At 32.7% G+C, this 14,130-nt stretch overlaps 1 protein-coding gene across 1 annotated transcript in view; it reads right to left on the bottom strand.

The window, feature by feature from the left end:
* Positions 1–13,191, bottom strand: part of LOC106664413 (circadian clock-controlled protein-like) — a 43,498-nt gene extending 30,307 nt beyond the window's left edge. The window contains exon 1 of the mRNA XM_014390114.2: positions 13,031–13,191. Within this exon, the coding sequence (XP_014245600.1) occupies positions 13,031–13,115 (85 nt within the window). The 5' untranslated portion in view covers positions 13,116–13,191. The remainder of the gene's footprint in view (positions 1–13,030) is intronic.
* Between the last annotated feature and the right edge of the window lie 939 nt (positions 13,192–14,130).

Here is a 14,130-nt window from a genome sequence, read left to right as displayed (position 1 = left end):
ATTTTCAGAGAAATGTTTAGATTAAAAGATATCACGATTTTCCGACGCCAGGACGTGATATCTTTCAAAATCGATAAAAAGCGAAATTACTCTGAAATGGTTGAGAATCGGACCATGGACAATATGAACTTTTTTGTTCATTTTAGGGTGAAGAATCTACTGGAGAAGTTTGTAGCACGAGTAGCAATTCACCCTGTATATATAGGTAAAGGGGTACACAAAATTCACCATTTCTGACATTTTTACCGAAAATTCACAACTTGAACACCCTACCAAAAAATTCTCTGTTACAAACCTCGATTGTTGGTGATCGAATTCTCCGTCACATTAGACCAACCCCAGTCCGATTCATGAAACATTCGAATTTTGGCTAATTCACTGCTTTCCACCCTAATCAAATGTTACTGTTTCCTGATGAGTACCCCCTACCGAATGAAATAATGTACGAAAAATCTGAACGGCTTACTGAACAATTTTAGAAAGTGTACGCAACTATCGCATGAAAATGTCAAAAATAGTGAATTTTGTGTACCCCTTCACCTCCTAACTACGAAAAATCGCCATACATGGAATTTTCGGCCCATCAGGCTGGTTTTAATTTCATTCGACGCAGAAATTAATCCTCTATAGACGTTGTTTCGACCTGTTTTACGGTCAGGCTAACGGTTTACTAACAATTTCAGGAATAAGGTCAAAAAACGTGGTTTTTCATGGTTTTTTTGCCTGTAGCTCGGAACTGAAGGGTTTGCGGACACAGGTTCATAGGGCCTTTTTTGAATGGCACATTTCAATTTCATATATGATCTGGAAGTGTGGATGAATCGATTGGGGCCACCTTGTATATATATATATATATATATATATATAGANGTTTAAATTTATATATCTATGTCTTTATATTATTTATACATTATATAAAACTATATTATATATAACTAATACTATAACTAATTATACTATATGTATATATATAATAGAGATAATATAATGTATATATTTTCTTTTGGTCATTAATTGATTATAGCTTGTAGCTACAAACGACAAATAAACAAATTGTTTTTTCAATGCGTTCTACATCGCGTGATAAAAATTGAGTAATTTTTTGTAAGCTTTTATAGATATTTGGTCAAAATCTCTATTCAAGATTTGTTTTGTGAGGGTAACGCAACACCAGAGGTCATATGGATCCCCAGAGTGCCGTTGTTATTAAAATGAAGCCCATATGTAAGTAAGTTTGTCCCCATGGGGTTTGAGGTTTCGATGAGGTACTATCTTAGTATGGGAAAGAAACCAATGTATATTTCTACAGTATGTTATTACCTAATCGCAATTTAAAAATAAAAGGAAAAATTACTTTATCCTTCTCATTCATCTACCAACTGTATTTCTTCTGTACATAACTTGTATTAACGAATAATGAAGTATGATATTAAACAAGCTTATTTGAGATATGACAACACCTTTTCCACTTGACGGACGGCTAGGTCACCTGATCCTCTGCTTTCTCTTCCTCTCATCTGACCCACTTCCGGTATCGGAATGGACCAACCTGGATCTTCATGTAAGCCGCGGTTACACAATAGTTTTTCTGAACAGCACGCGAATTGAGCTCGGCCCGGCGGACAACAGGGTCAGAAATCCGTCTGAGCGTTCAGCGAAAACAACCTTTCAAATACATAGTCCTGGTTGGTAATAATAGAAAAACCACAGTCGGATGAGCGTCGGAAGGTTGTAGGAAAACAATACGAAACTATCGGTTAAATGTATGTGTCAGTCATTGAACAGTTTAACCTTCAATTGTTTTAAATTAGCACCTACGGTAACGTTAACAACCTCTTCTTTCTATAATTAAAAACATAATGAACATCCGAATAGAAACTTAAAAGTTGAATAGAAACTTAACCTTTCATTCACATTTTCTCACGATGAGGTCTAATGTCTAATCTGTAGGTTATTGTTTATTTTTCTAATAACTTATAGAAAAGAATCTGATTCTGTAAGAATAAAAGAGAGTAATGGGCTTAATTTAATAAATTGATGAAAACTGTTATAAAGTTCAATGCTAATGTGCTAATCTACTACATGGATGTTGTTCTAATCGCACTCTGCATGAAATTACTTTAGATAGAAAAATATTGATTTAGCGATAAATACGTTAAATAATATTTAACATTTGATATCGATATTATTTCGATATATTCAATTCTATAATGTCGACTTATTACGTTTTGAGAAACTTGGATACGGCCTTCATGTGACAGAATTTAAAAAAAAGGAAAAATACACAACCATCTTCCTTTTTATATTAAAAAAAAGTGATGGTGGTTGATTATTTTTGTATTCTTTCAAAGTAGTAGGTTACGTTTATTTTAGCTCTCAACTCGACATAAATTGATGCTTTTACCTAAATGAAATACACTCTCTATTAAATAAATACATTTTTTAAAAATAACTGAAATAAATGAGTCACTAGAAAATCTTTCTAAAACTCCAAATTCACTTGAAAAATTGAGGACAAAATTTTTTTCGAAAAAGGTATGAAGGCTCCACAAAGGAAAACTTTTAATTAATTATACTTTTTATCTAAGGTATTGGTCGAGATGAAAAAGCTAGCGTCACGAGAGGGATTCGAACCTTCGACCTTCGTCTCAATACGCCGCTGCACTAACCACTTGATCTAGCGTGATTTCGATCCACTCAGACACAAAATATAAAGCAGGAATAATTAATAATATTAAGATCCTTTTGTACGCGGATCTTAATCCTTTTGTATGATATAGCGATCCTATCAGATAGAGTAAAACTTACTGCCACGAGCGGGATTCGAACCCACGACTTCGGCTAAATACGCCGCTGCTCTAAAAGGAAGTATGTCTTCACTAAGGCTCTCCGTGCCATTTCGTCGAATAGATTACACGACATTTGAAAAATGGCAAAGAAGAGGGAAAATTCAAAAGGTGGGGTTGAGATGGGAAGTTAGTTTCCGAGTGGATCGAAGTCACGATAGCTCAAGTGGTAGAGTAGCAGCGTATTTAGCCAAAGGTCGTGGGTTCGAATCCCGCCAGTGACACTAACTTTTTCATTTCGATCAATACCTTACATAAAGATTAATTACTTGAAAGGAATTATTTGGTCAATCGGACCACGAAATATAATGGATTTAGTAAAATAAGATGTTTTTCACTTTGTGGCTGGTGCTCGATTTTGTCGGAATATCGCCTTTTGCATCTAGATGTTCCTAGTCTTTCCTGCGTTGTATTTCTCCAGACTTTGAACGAAATAAGAAATTGTAAAGCCCTTGCTTACTACGCCTCGCGATGCCTGGCAGTATAGGTATCAACTGATCCAGCAGTTCAATCGGTGAGAGCTTTTCAAGGATAAAAGTAAATATATAATTGTACGTATCTATATAAAATAAATAATAGTAGGCAGTATTAAGTGGTAATTTTCATTTGATTTGTTTTCACTTTTAGTTAACACCCGACGGACGGATTGTTATCCATGTCGTAATGTAAGTTTTTTATATATTGTATAAAATCTAATTAAAGTATTAAAAGAGAATAAAGCAGGGATTAAAGATTTATTTAAATATTAAAGTAAAAAAAGAGTAAGAGGATTCAAGTAGAATTATTTAAAGATAAGGGCGTTTTGAAATTTCTCTGACCAGTCATCAAGTATGCAAATAGGGCTTGATTGCATTTTAAAACGTTAAAGGCTTAATTTTCAGCCCGGGTCTTTTTTCTGGTTGTTTAATCGATTAATGGAAGGAAATTGAGCTTGGACGTGCTTCCTTTAAATTAAACACACAAAATAAAAAGTTAGTTATAACGGAAGAAGTTAATTGTTCAATTCAGGAGTTTCTCGATCTTACAGAGGAAAATCCTCTGTGATGTTGGCACAACGAAATTAGTAATTAAAACGTACAAGTAACTACTAAATCGAGGTGTGTTTTTGACTATGTTTTCAGTGGGGGAAATTACGAAGTATCGAGTAAGGAGAGACTACAGAGCCTAGTACCGATAATTGGTGAAAAAGTTTCAATAAAACTCAACAATAGCATGAAAGCACTGTTTTACAAAAGGGGGCCGATGAAATAGAAATTAGGAAAACGATGGGAGGTCAATGTTGACTGGCCCGTTTGACTGGGGCAGAGGACACTTTCCCCATTTGCATATCGGCCGCCCTTGACATTGATATCTCCCTAGGCCACAGTGGCCGTTGACATGTGGAAGAATTAAAAACTTTATTTCCACACGTTCCATTCCTTGTTTCCAAATTTAAAAAAAAAGTTGAGACAAATTAGCAAAAATTTATATTGTATAAAAATATGCAGATATAAATTTAATCACTTAGCAAAATGTGCAATGCCTGATAAACATTGCAAAGTAAAATGAAAATAAACATCACATAATTATTAATATTCTTTTAACATTACATGTTGCATACAAATATTTAAAATTATTTTCAAAAATCAAAATTTATGGCGGACCAGAAAAAAAGTAAACACATATAAGGTCATCGTGATGGCCCTGATTTTATTTTCCTCCCAGATCAAAACAATTCATAAAACATGTCAAGTAACTGATTAATAGATTATATTTTTATTTTCAAAATCAGAGTTCAATTAAAAAAATAAGAGGGCATTTACATAATATTTTAAATTTGACGTAAACAACTTGAGGTGTCTGATCAAATTTAATTATATTCTTTCAATTAATTAATCTTTTTATGTAAGGTTTTGGTTGAAATGAAAAAGCCTGTGTTACGAGCGGGATTCGAACCCACGCTCAATACGCCGCCGCTCTAACCTGAACTTACAACCTTTCGAATTTTGATTACACATTTGAAAAATGCCGAAAAGGAGGGAAAATTCGAAGGGGGCAGGGGGCAAAGGGCTTAGGGCATGGTGTGGAGTGGATAATAATTTATTTACACGTTTCACTCTTTTGTAAAAACCTCATTCTGGAGAAAAGGAGGAGAACCAATTTTTAACCGGTCAAAATTATCTATTCTACTCTGGAAATTGAAAGGTTCTCCTGGAGACTATATTTACAAAAAGAAAAGAAGAAGAAGAGAATGGAAGACAGATAGGTATAGAAATGCGAAGATGAGAAAAAGAGGGAGAAATATTAAAAGAGATAAAGAAAAATATGAAAATGAGGGAAAAAAGAGAAGGGGAAAAGTAACAACAACAGAAATTGTTGAACGGGGAGACAAAAAGAGATAGACATGTGAATAGATAGAGAGCTAGACTGATAAAGAGACAGAGAGAGAGAGAGAGGAGAGAGAGAGAGAAAGAGTAAGAGAGAGTGAGGGAGAGAGATAGAGAAAGTGAAACGGTGAGATGGAGTTAGAAAAATATTAAAAGAAATAAAGAAAAATAGAAAAATGTGGGCCAAATGAAAAGGCAAAAAGAATCTACAACAGAAATTGATAAAAACGGGAGGAAAAATAGATAGACATGTAAATAGATACATAGATTGATACAGAGAGAGAGAGAAAAAAAAAAGAAAAAAAAAGTTTATTGTAACATTTCAATATTAAAATGTTGGAAAAAGAAGCCAGAAGACAAATAAAATAAATAAAAAGAAAAAGAAATGGGAATTAAAAAATGGTGTTACCATGGTAGATAGATAGACCAACAGAAAGTGAATGAGAGGGACTGAGAGAAAGGTGAAGAAAAAGAGAGAGAGAGAGAGAGAGAGAGAGAGAGAGGGAGAGAGAGAAAGAGGGTTTTGTTGTAATTTAGTTCAATAATACAAATATTTATTCCATGAAGAAAAGAAAAGAAGAAGGTTAGAAAATAAAAGAGATATACGGTTATCAAGATAGAGATAAAAACAGGAGAGAGAGAGAGAGAGAGAGAGAGAGAGAGAGAGTGTGTGTGAGTGGAGAGAATGTGTGTGTGTCTGAGAGAAAATTTCAATAAACGCACAACTTTTAAAATTTTTTATGATAAGATGTTTTTAGTGTTATGTTAATCAATTTGACCAAAAAAGAAATTGCCGCAGAAGGTTAGGTTTTTTTAGTGTTAAAAAATGTACTTGACCTGGAATTTAATAATATGGTAATCGACACTATCTGGATTGTCCAGTGAATAGGACTGGCCTACCCAATCGAATCTATCTTTTCCAAATGAGATGCGTTTTCAAAACGAAAATTCCTTGAAGCAACAGCGAGAACAAATGGACCTTCTTCGTTTTTAAATACCAAACCCACGATATCAAGTCAATGAGACAATTTTATAACTAGGCCGGCTAACAGAAACCTATCACCAACTAGTTTTGTATTGTTACAAAAAATGTTTCGTTTCCAGTTAATTGACTTAATTAATACAATCGATTCAACTTTACGAAGAAAATAACATACCTTTTTTACCGGCCAATATTCAGCAATAATATTCAACATTCAAGGTACAAAGTTGACTATTAAAGTTAAGGTCAAATAGATAATCATATACAGGGTGTTACAGGGTAATATTAAATAGTTTGGATCGTTATTAGAGAAATCTCCTTGCAAGGTTGAAAAACCTTATGTTGAACCCAAGGAGAGCAGCAACACAAAAACATCGCACATGACATATTTTAAATAAAAACATTTATTAGTTGCGAACAAAAAAATAGATACATTCTTCTCATGAAGTGAACATAATAAAATAAAAATTACAATCAATTTAAGTTTTAAGTTTTTAATTGCGATTTTATTACTTTACACTTTATGAGAAAAAATATCCAATTTTTATGACCAACTAATAAATGTTTTTATTAAAAATGCGATACATACGATGTTCTTGTGCGCTGCTCTTCTTGGGTTTGATATCACGTTTTTTCAACCTTGCAAACGAGATTTCACTAAAAAAATTATAAAAATGTAAAAGTGAGCGTGTTTTTGAAATAGCTATAAAATAAGACAACTTTGGTGAAAACCCCGAAAATTTTGATGGAAAAGACATTGCACGAGTTACAATTGAGTATTTTAAAAAAAAACATTGTTTTTGCTGTTTGTTATTCTTTGAGTACTGTGTAATTGGAGGAGCAAATTTTTCAACAAAAAATTTATCTTGTGGGAAATTTAATGTCGTTTGTGAAATAAAGATCAGATTTGTATTTCAATGCTAAAGTTGAAAAATTACGATTTTATGTTAAAACCATCTGATTTAAACAAAAATTTGTACTACGTTTCGTTTAATGAATCCACCGTGCACAATTGACAAATAAAAGTATAACATCCTGCATACAACTCGTTAATTCGTTCATTATTTATTAACGAAAACAATTTATAAAACAATCAAATTACTTTTGTGAAACGGTTAAACACATTTTCTGTCTCACAAGCTATTTTACAATAATTCATATCATACAAATTTCCTAATAAATTTTTTCTTGAGGAATTCAAATTTTCTTTCATCACACATTTTTAATTAAATTTATTCTTTTTTCATTATAGTATTTACTTAATAATGGAAAAACTCCGTTGAATTACATTCGTTGATTAAAAAAAATTTTTAAAATGTAAAAATTTTAAAAATTAAAAAAAATAAAGAAAGAAAAATATGTGTCATCGCAGATCCGCGTTGTGTTGAAACACCTTTATGTCACGCTACAAAAGATGTCTAAACAACTGGGTTACAACATAGTCGGTGGCATTATATCATAAGCTGGGCGAACGTGTAATGATAGTAGCGTACGTAGGGTCGCTCATCGAAATTCTTCTCGAAAAAGGTACAAAATTTAAATTAATCAGCTGTCCGTACAATTAAAAAACGAACAAAAACCAATCCTAAATATTTCTGTTCAACAACAAAAACATATTTTTTTTACATAGGGCAAACATTTCAAGCAATTAAACGTAATGGAATAGCTACAGTAAAAACAGTACAACTTTAAACTCTCAAGTTCTTGTTAATTATGCAATATTTAAATTTTTATTATTATATTATTGTATTTCAGTGCATGAGAGCCTAAATTAAAAAAAAACCTTTTATATACCTATTTAACATCATTTCATACGAATAAGGGATTTTTAAACACAAAATAATAATGAACTAATTATTTAAATCTTGCCCAAATAAACTGAAATATTCACTTAACTGCTTAAATCGCACGAATAATGTAATAACGGTGATATATGTATATATTTATTTATCAAAAGCGTAGTACCTGTTGTACAAACACTTCTTTTCTAATGAAAACGATTAAAGCCTTTTTAGTTTTTATATAACTTATCGTGACTGTCAAGGGTCTTGGGTTCGATTCCCGCTGTCGCCCTGGCCCTTTTTCACGCTACCCTTCCCAGCGCTTCCAAACTATATATATGATGAAACATCAACGGAATCTTTCTCGGGCTAATATGCAAGTTCGCACGCCATTAAGAAGGAAAAAACTTCAGTGATCTCTGTAAAAATAATGCATAATAAAAAAATTTCAATTAATGATCTAATTTTAATTGACATGTTTAAACCGAAATTCCTCCCATCAAAAGCAATATGTTGATGTAAAATTTAAAGTTGTAATTGTACAGAATTAATTCTTCGTCAAAAAAGAAACCAGAGAGAGAGACAGACAGGCAGACAGACAGACAGACAAGAAGAGGAGAGAAAGGATGTCTGAAAGTGAAAGAGATAAGAATATTAAATGTGTACTACAAATAATTATTCAATGAAGAGATGAAGGAGAAGGATGAAGAAAATTGAAGATACAGATGGATCAATAGCTAGCTAGATAGATTGATAAATAGATAGATGAAAAGATAAATGAAAAAGTGAAAGGGGTAGAGAGAGAAAAAAATGAAATACAGAGGAAAGAGAGTGAAAGAGAGAGAGAGAGAGAGAGAGAGAGAGAGAGAGAGAGAATGAATAAGTGCAAGTACGCACCTATTATACATATCGAGAAATAAAAATTACAAATGAACAATTTGATATATTCAAAGAAAAAGTTCTTTGTAGCTGTAAATTAGGCTCAGGTCAAACCTGTTTTGAGAGGAACCAAAATTCAGATGCATGAATAAGTTTAAAATTTCAAAGCTCATCTTGAAAATCAGAATGTAAAGAAATTACGTACAATTCGTTCTCAAAAGATCAAAAGTTTCACTGAGATGGCAGGATTGTATGGCGAGAATAATAAATTTATTCCTCAAGATTTAAATTAATTTTTTTCGGGGTTCGCAATAGAGGTCATCTAAACCCTCATGCCGGTGTTTTTTATAAAAAAGCTCATTCGTAAGTATTTCGGGTACAAATGCAGGACCGCTGGATTCGAACCCGCGACCATTACCTTACAGTGATGAGCGCCGTGTCAATGCCTAAAACGTTGCGGTCACCGACGCCCCTTTATTTGAATAAAGTGGGGATTATTGTGTGAATGGAGAGAAAACTGGGACTCGTCTGAAATCCAAATATTCTTTCATTACAATTTCTGTCCAATGTCGGTGTCACTTAAAATCTCTTTAGTATCCTGACGATGGCCTCTGGTAATCGCTGGACTCGTAGCAGTTCTTCTGGGATGTAGAGAGTTTTAGATTTGTCTAAAACGACGGTTGATGGGCATTCAGTGATACTTGGAAAGGTGTACTCGGATACCAAGATCGGGACAAAAGCCAAAGGACCAGCTGACGACCGATTTATCAGATTTCACACTCTGAGACAACGCTTTTAAACGTCTCAAAGCTTCCAAATAAGTGGAATGTGTCTGTTAGCGCTGAAACAATAAGAACGAGTCTTGCAGAAATGAATCTACAACCCAGAAGAACGGCTACGAGTCCAGCGATTACCAGAGGCCATCGTCAGGACTTCTTAAAAGTTTTTAAGGGACACCGACATTGGACAGAAACTGTAATGAAAGAATGTTTGGATTTCAGACGAGTCCCAGTTTTCTCTCCATTCACCAGATGGACATCGTCGAGATTATCGAGCAGCTGTAGAGCTCGACAGTCAATACAACATTGCCGAAAGAGGGTCGTTCAGAGGTGGTTCGGATGTGTTGTGGATCCGAATTTCTTTAAAGGCAAAAACTGAGTTACAATTTTTAATAGGCCATCACTTAATGCAGAAATCCATATGACGGAAATTCTTGAGGAATATGTGGTGCCATTAACTCCTGTCATTGGCGAGCCATTTTTTTTTTTTTTTATGAAGGATAATGCAAATCTTTGAGATATTGTACAAACTGTTCCTTTGAGATATTTACACCCTAAGATGTCCAGCCCATATTCCTGATTTAAACCCCTTGAGTATTTTTGGTACGAGCTCAGACGTTAGTTTAAACGAAGAAATAACCCTCCTACAGCACTAGCTGACCTGAAAGTTTCGTTAATTGAGATTTGGAATGAAATTCCTAAAGAAGTGGTTAAAGGCTTAATTATGGGCATGTTGAGACGATTAATGTGTGTAATAAGTGCAAGGGGAGGTAATATGCCCTATTAAAGATTTTTACATTTGTTTTTATAATGTTTTACGTTCATACACAAAAGAGATTTTCTCTTTATTTTTAAATTAATTCTGGTTTTTGAGAAATATTTTTATTTTTACACTGGCCAAATCTTTTAATAAATACTTGAATTATAAAAACATACCAAAAATGTCAAGTACCTACAAAATATCAAAGTAGGTTTTTTTTTTTTTTGTGGTTCAGTGTATATATAGTTTAGTTTAAATTATACATACAGCAGAATCATTATAAATATATCTATTTAAGTCAAGATTTCTACGAACGATGAACATTTTCATTAAAAATTACCAGTTTTTTCTTTCACCCCCAAAAATAGTTTTCTAACTCTTTTAATTTATTCTTGCTCTTATGAACAAGTTAAACTTACTGGGAACAGACTGTTCATTTTACATTGTTTTGTTCTACATTATCGTTTAATAGTTTTTTCTCAGAATAATGTATTCAATGTACAGCAAATAATTCATTGTTTCTTGTCTTGTCTTAATTGTGAGGCTTAATTTTCAATTTTGATGAAAATGTTCTGTAAATGATGGTGTTTGTCCACAGGTGTTTATATATTTTGTTTCTTCTTTTTCGTTTTTTTTTTAATTTAATTTTATTTTATTTGGGATTCGTCCTTTATTACATGCTTTACATGTAATGTTTTACATGATTTTATTTCACGTCAAGAAGGATTTGTCTTCCATCTCTGAATTCTCTTCAGCCAATTTGGCAGTTGTTTCTATCCTTTTAGTATATACCTGTGATTTTCTATGAGAAAGGATAAAAACCTGCCAGACTAGGTGAGGAGGAATTTGAAAACCCTGCCTAACGTGAATTAAATTATGTAAATAGACCTTTGCAGTTCAATTAAGCACTAATTCCAAATAAGGTCAGAACTTTTTTTTCAAAATTATCTATGGCTTTGAATAGTCCAGGCCTATGAAGTTCAATTAACCTCTAATTCCAATAAAAGTCAGATCTTTTTTTTTTGCAATCCAGTATGGTTTTGTATAAGACCAGGCCTGTGAAGTTCAATTAAGCACTAATTCCAAATAAGGTCAGAACTTTTTTTTTTCGAAATCTTGTATGGCTTTGAATAAGTCCAGGTCTATGAAGTTCAATTAAGCACTAATTCCAAAAAAGATCAGAACTTTTTTTCGAAATCTTGTATGGCTTTGAATAAGTCCAGGGCTATCAAGTTCAATTAAGCACTAATTCCAAATAAGATCAGAACTTTTTTTCGAAATCTTTTATGGCTTTGAATAAGTCCAGGGCTATGAAGTTCTATTAAGCACTAATTCCAATAAAAGTTAAAACTTTTTTTCGAAATCTTGTATGGCTTTGAATAAGTCAGGACTGTGAAGTTCAATTAAGCACTAATTCCAAAAAAGGTCAGAACTTTTTTTCGAAATTCTGTGTGGCCGTGGATAAGACCAGGCCTATCAAGATCAATTAAGCACGAATTCCAAATAAAGTCAGAACTTTTTTTTTTCAAAATTATCTATGTCTTTGAATAAGTCCAGGGCTATGAAGTTCAATTACTCACTAAATACAAAAAAGGTCAGAACGTTTTTTCCAAATTCTGTATGGCTTTGAATAAGTGCAGGCCTATCAAGTTCATTTAAGCACCAATTCCAAATAAGCTCGGAACCTTTTTTGCGAAATGCTATGTGGCTTTGAATAAGTCCAGGTTAACTATTTTAATGACATTTTCAAACGTTATATGGTAAAAAGTTATATAAATATGGTTATATAAATATTTAAGGACGATAGTAAAAAAATTAATCATCCAGTTCAATGAAATTTAAATTTAGTATTTTATTTTTTTGGCTACGCTAGGTATACAAAAGTTATCGGATCGATTAATAAACAAATAATCTGTGTTTTTGTAGCAGTAAGAATCATTTTGGTTTTTACTAAAGCTTACAGTGTTGGATCTCAATTGTTTTAAAACAAATGTTTTCAGTTTTCTTGAAACTGAAGAATATTGAATACGAAATTTTTTTGTATTCCAAAATGTTGTTGTATTTTCAAAATTTAACAGTAGGGCAGCTGTTGACAGGAAGCAGAACCTAAAGCCCCTTTTTGAATCAGCAAATCAGAATTCAATCCATTGAATTGATCCACTCTTTCGTGAATTGAAAAACAAAATATGTGCAAATTTGGTTTTATATTCTGTGATGGATATTTGTCTTGGCTGTCTTGCATGATTTTGTTGTTTTTAGGTTTACAATAGTTCCATTTCTAATGATGTTATGTAGTTTTGAGATGCAGTTGTAATTGAAGAAAGGGTACATCAACATATGGCTTTTTGTACATTTGATTGAAATTCAGAAATGTGCACTATTTTGTTTATTCCTGTTTATTGTACCTACGAAGGAGTAGAACAAAGTTGTATGTACTTTTAAGTAAGTTGACATCTGCGTGCCAAATCATACCCGGAATAGACAAAAAGTATCGTTTCACTCTCTTAGCCGGATCTCACGCACTTTTGAAACATTTTATAAAAACCGTTTATGACGCAACTTATATTAAAGACGCCGTTTCGTCAGAAAGGAACCCGGCTTGCCCTGAAAGACAAAATAAATTTACACAGCACTCACGGGTTGCGTTGACGGAGAGCACTCCATGGACGGTTCGTAGGAAACTGGCCGCCAGTAGGAAAATAGCCACGGATAGGGCCTTCATGTCTGTGTCCTCTTGAGATCTGGTCAGTAGTCCATGGCCCAAGACGCCAGCAGACTGACTCGGCTTGTAAACTTATGTAAGAACCAGGGGGTTACCTACAGCTCCTCCGGGAACAGTGAAAGTTCTCCCCACCATGGCTATAATAAACTATATTCTAGTACGATTTACCTCGCTTTTTATAAATTTTTTTCGTTTTTCAATTCCAGAAGGAATTCGAGGGATTGAATGCTGAGTTGCTGATTCACAAGGGAACTCTTTGTCCTTGTTGTCACCTGCTGGCCAATTGGAAAATACACTAATAACCCTTTATGATAATAATTATTATATCATTTCGTATACTTTATCATATCACACAACAACTTATCAATAACATAAATCCTAGTAAACATTTGAAGGGTTATTTTTGCTTACCTAAGTACAGTTCATTATTTAATAATTCACCGAAAAATTTTGCATGCCTAGAGGGAAAAGAATTGACCTAAACGTAAAAAAAAATTTAAAACTTAAATGTGAAAGAAAAATTTTGTATTTTAACAAATCATCAATTTTTAAAATGGATAAATTATAGTAAAAGTTAGTTTATTGGAGAGAGCGAGAGAGAGAGAGAGAGAGAGAGAGAGAGAAATACATAGGTAAAGAGAGGGAGAGAGAGAGAGAAAGAAAGAAAGAAAAATAAATTTCAAGAAATAACACATAAATATTTATTAATATTTTCAATTATTAAAACAAATTAATAATGATTATTAATTGATTTTTTTTTAATAAGAAACAATGTCAAATATAATGGTTCTTGTTTTGTTATTGTTGTTAAAACTTAAATTTTTAGCATTAAAATTATGTATGTAATTTAATTGTTTTCAACCAAGCATGAGTTAAATGCAAGTATTTATCCTTTCTCCTGAGTTATCTTGATAATATAGTTTAACAAATGGTTAAAAATCAACTTATTGGGAATGCTATATAATTAATTCAGCGTTAATTACTTTATTCAGCTTCAAAATGTTTACTTACATAA

This window comes from Cimex lectularius, unplaced genomic scaffold (genome assembly GCF_000648675.2).
Source record: "Cimex lectularius strain Harlan isolate CLEC.00 unplaced genomic scaffold, Clec_2.1 scaffold251, whole genome shotgun sequence".
NCBI lineage: Eukaryota > Metazoa > Arthropoda > Insecta > Hemiptera > Cimicidae > Cimex > Cimex lectularius.
Note: the sequence above shows the minus strand (reverse complement) of the source record. Positions and strands in the feature narration are given on the sequence as shown.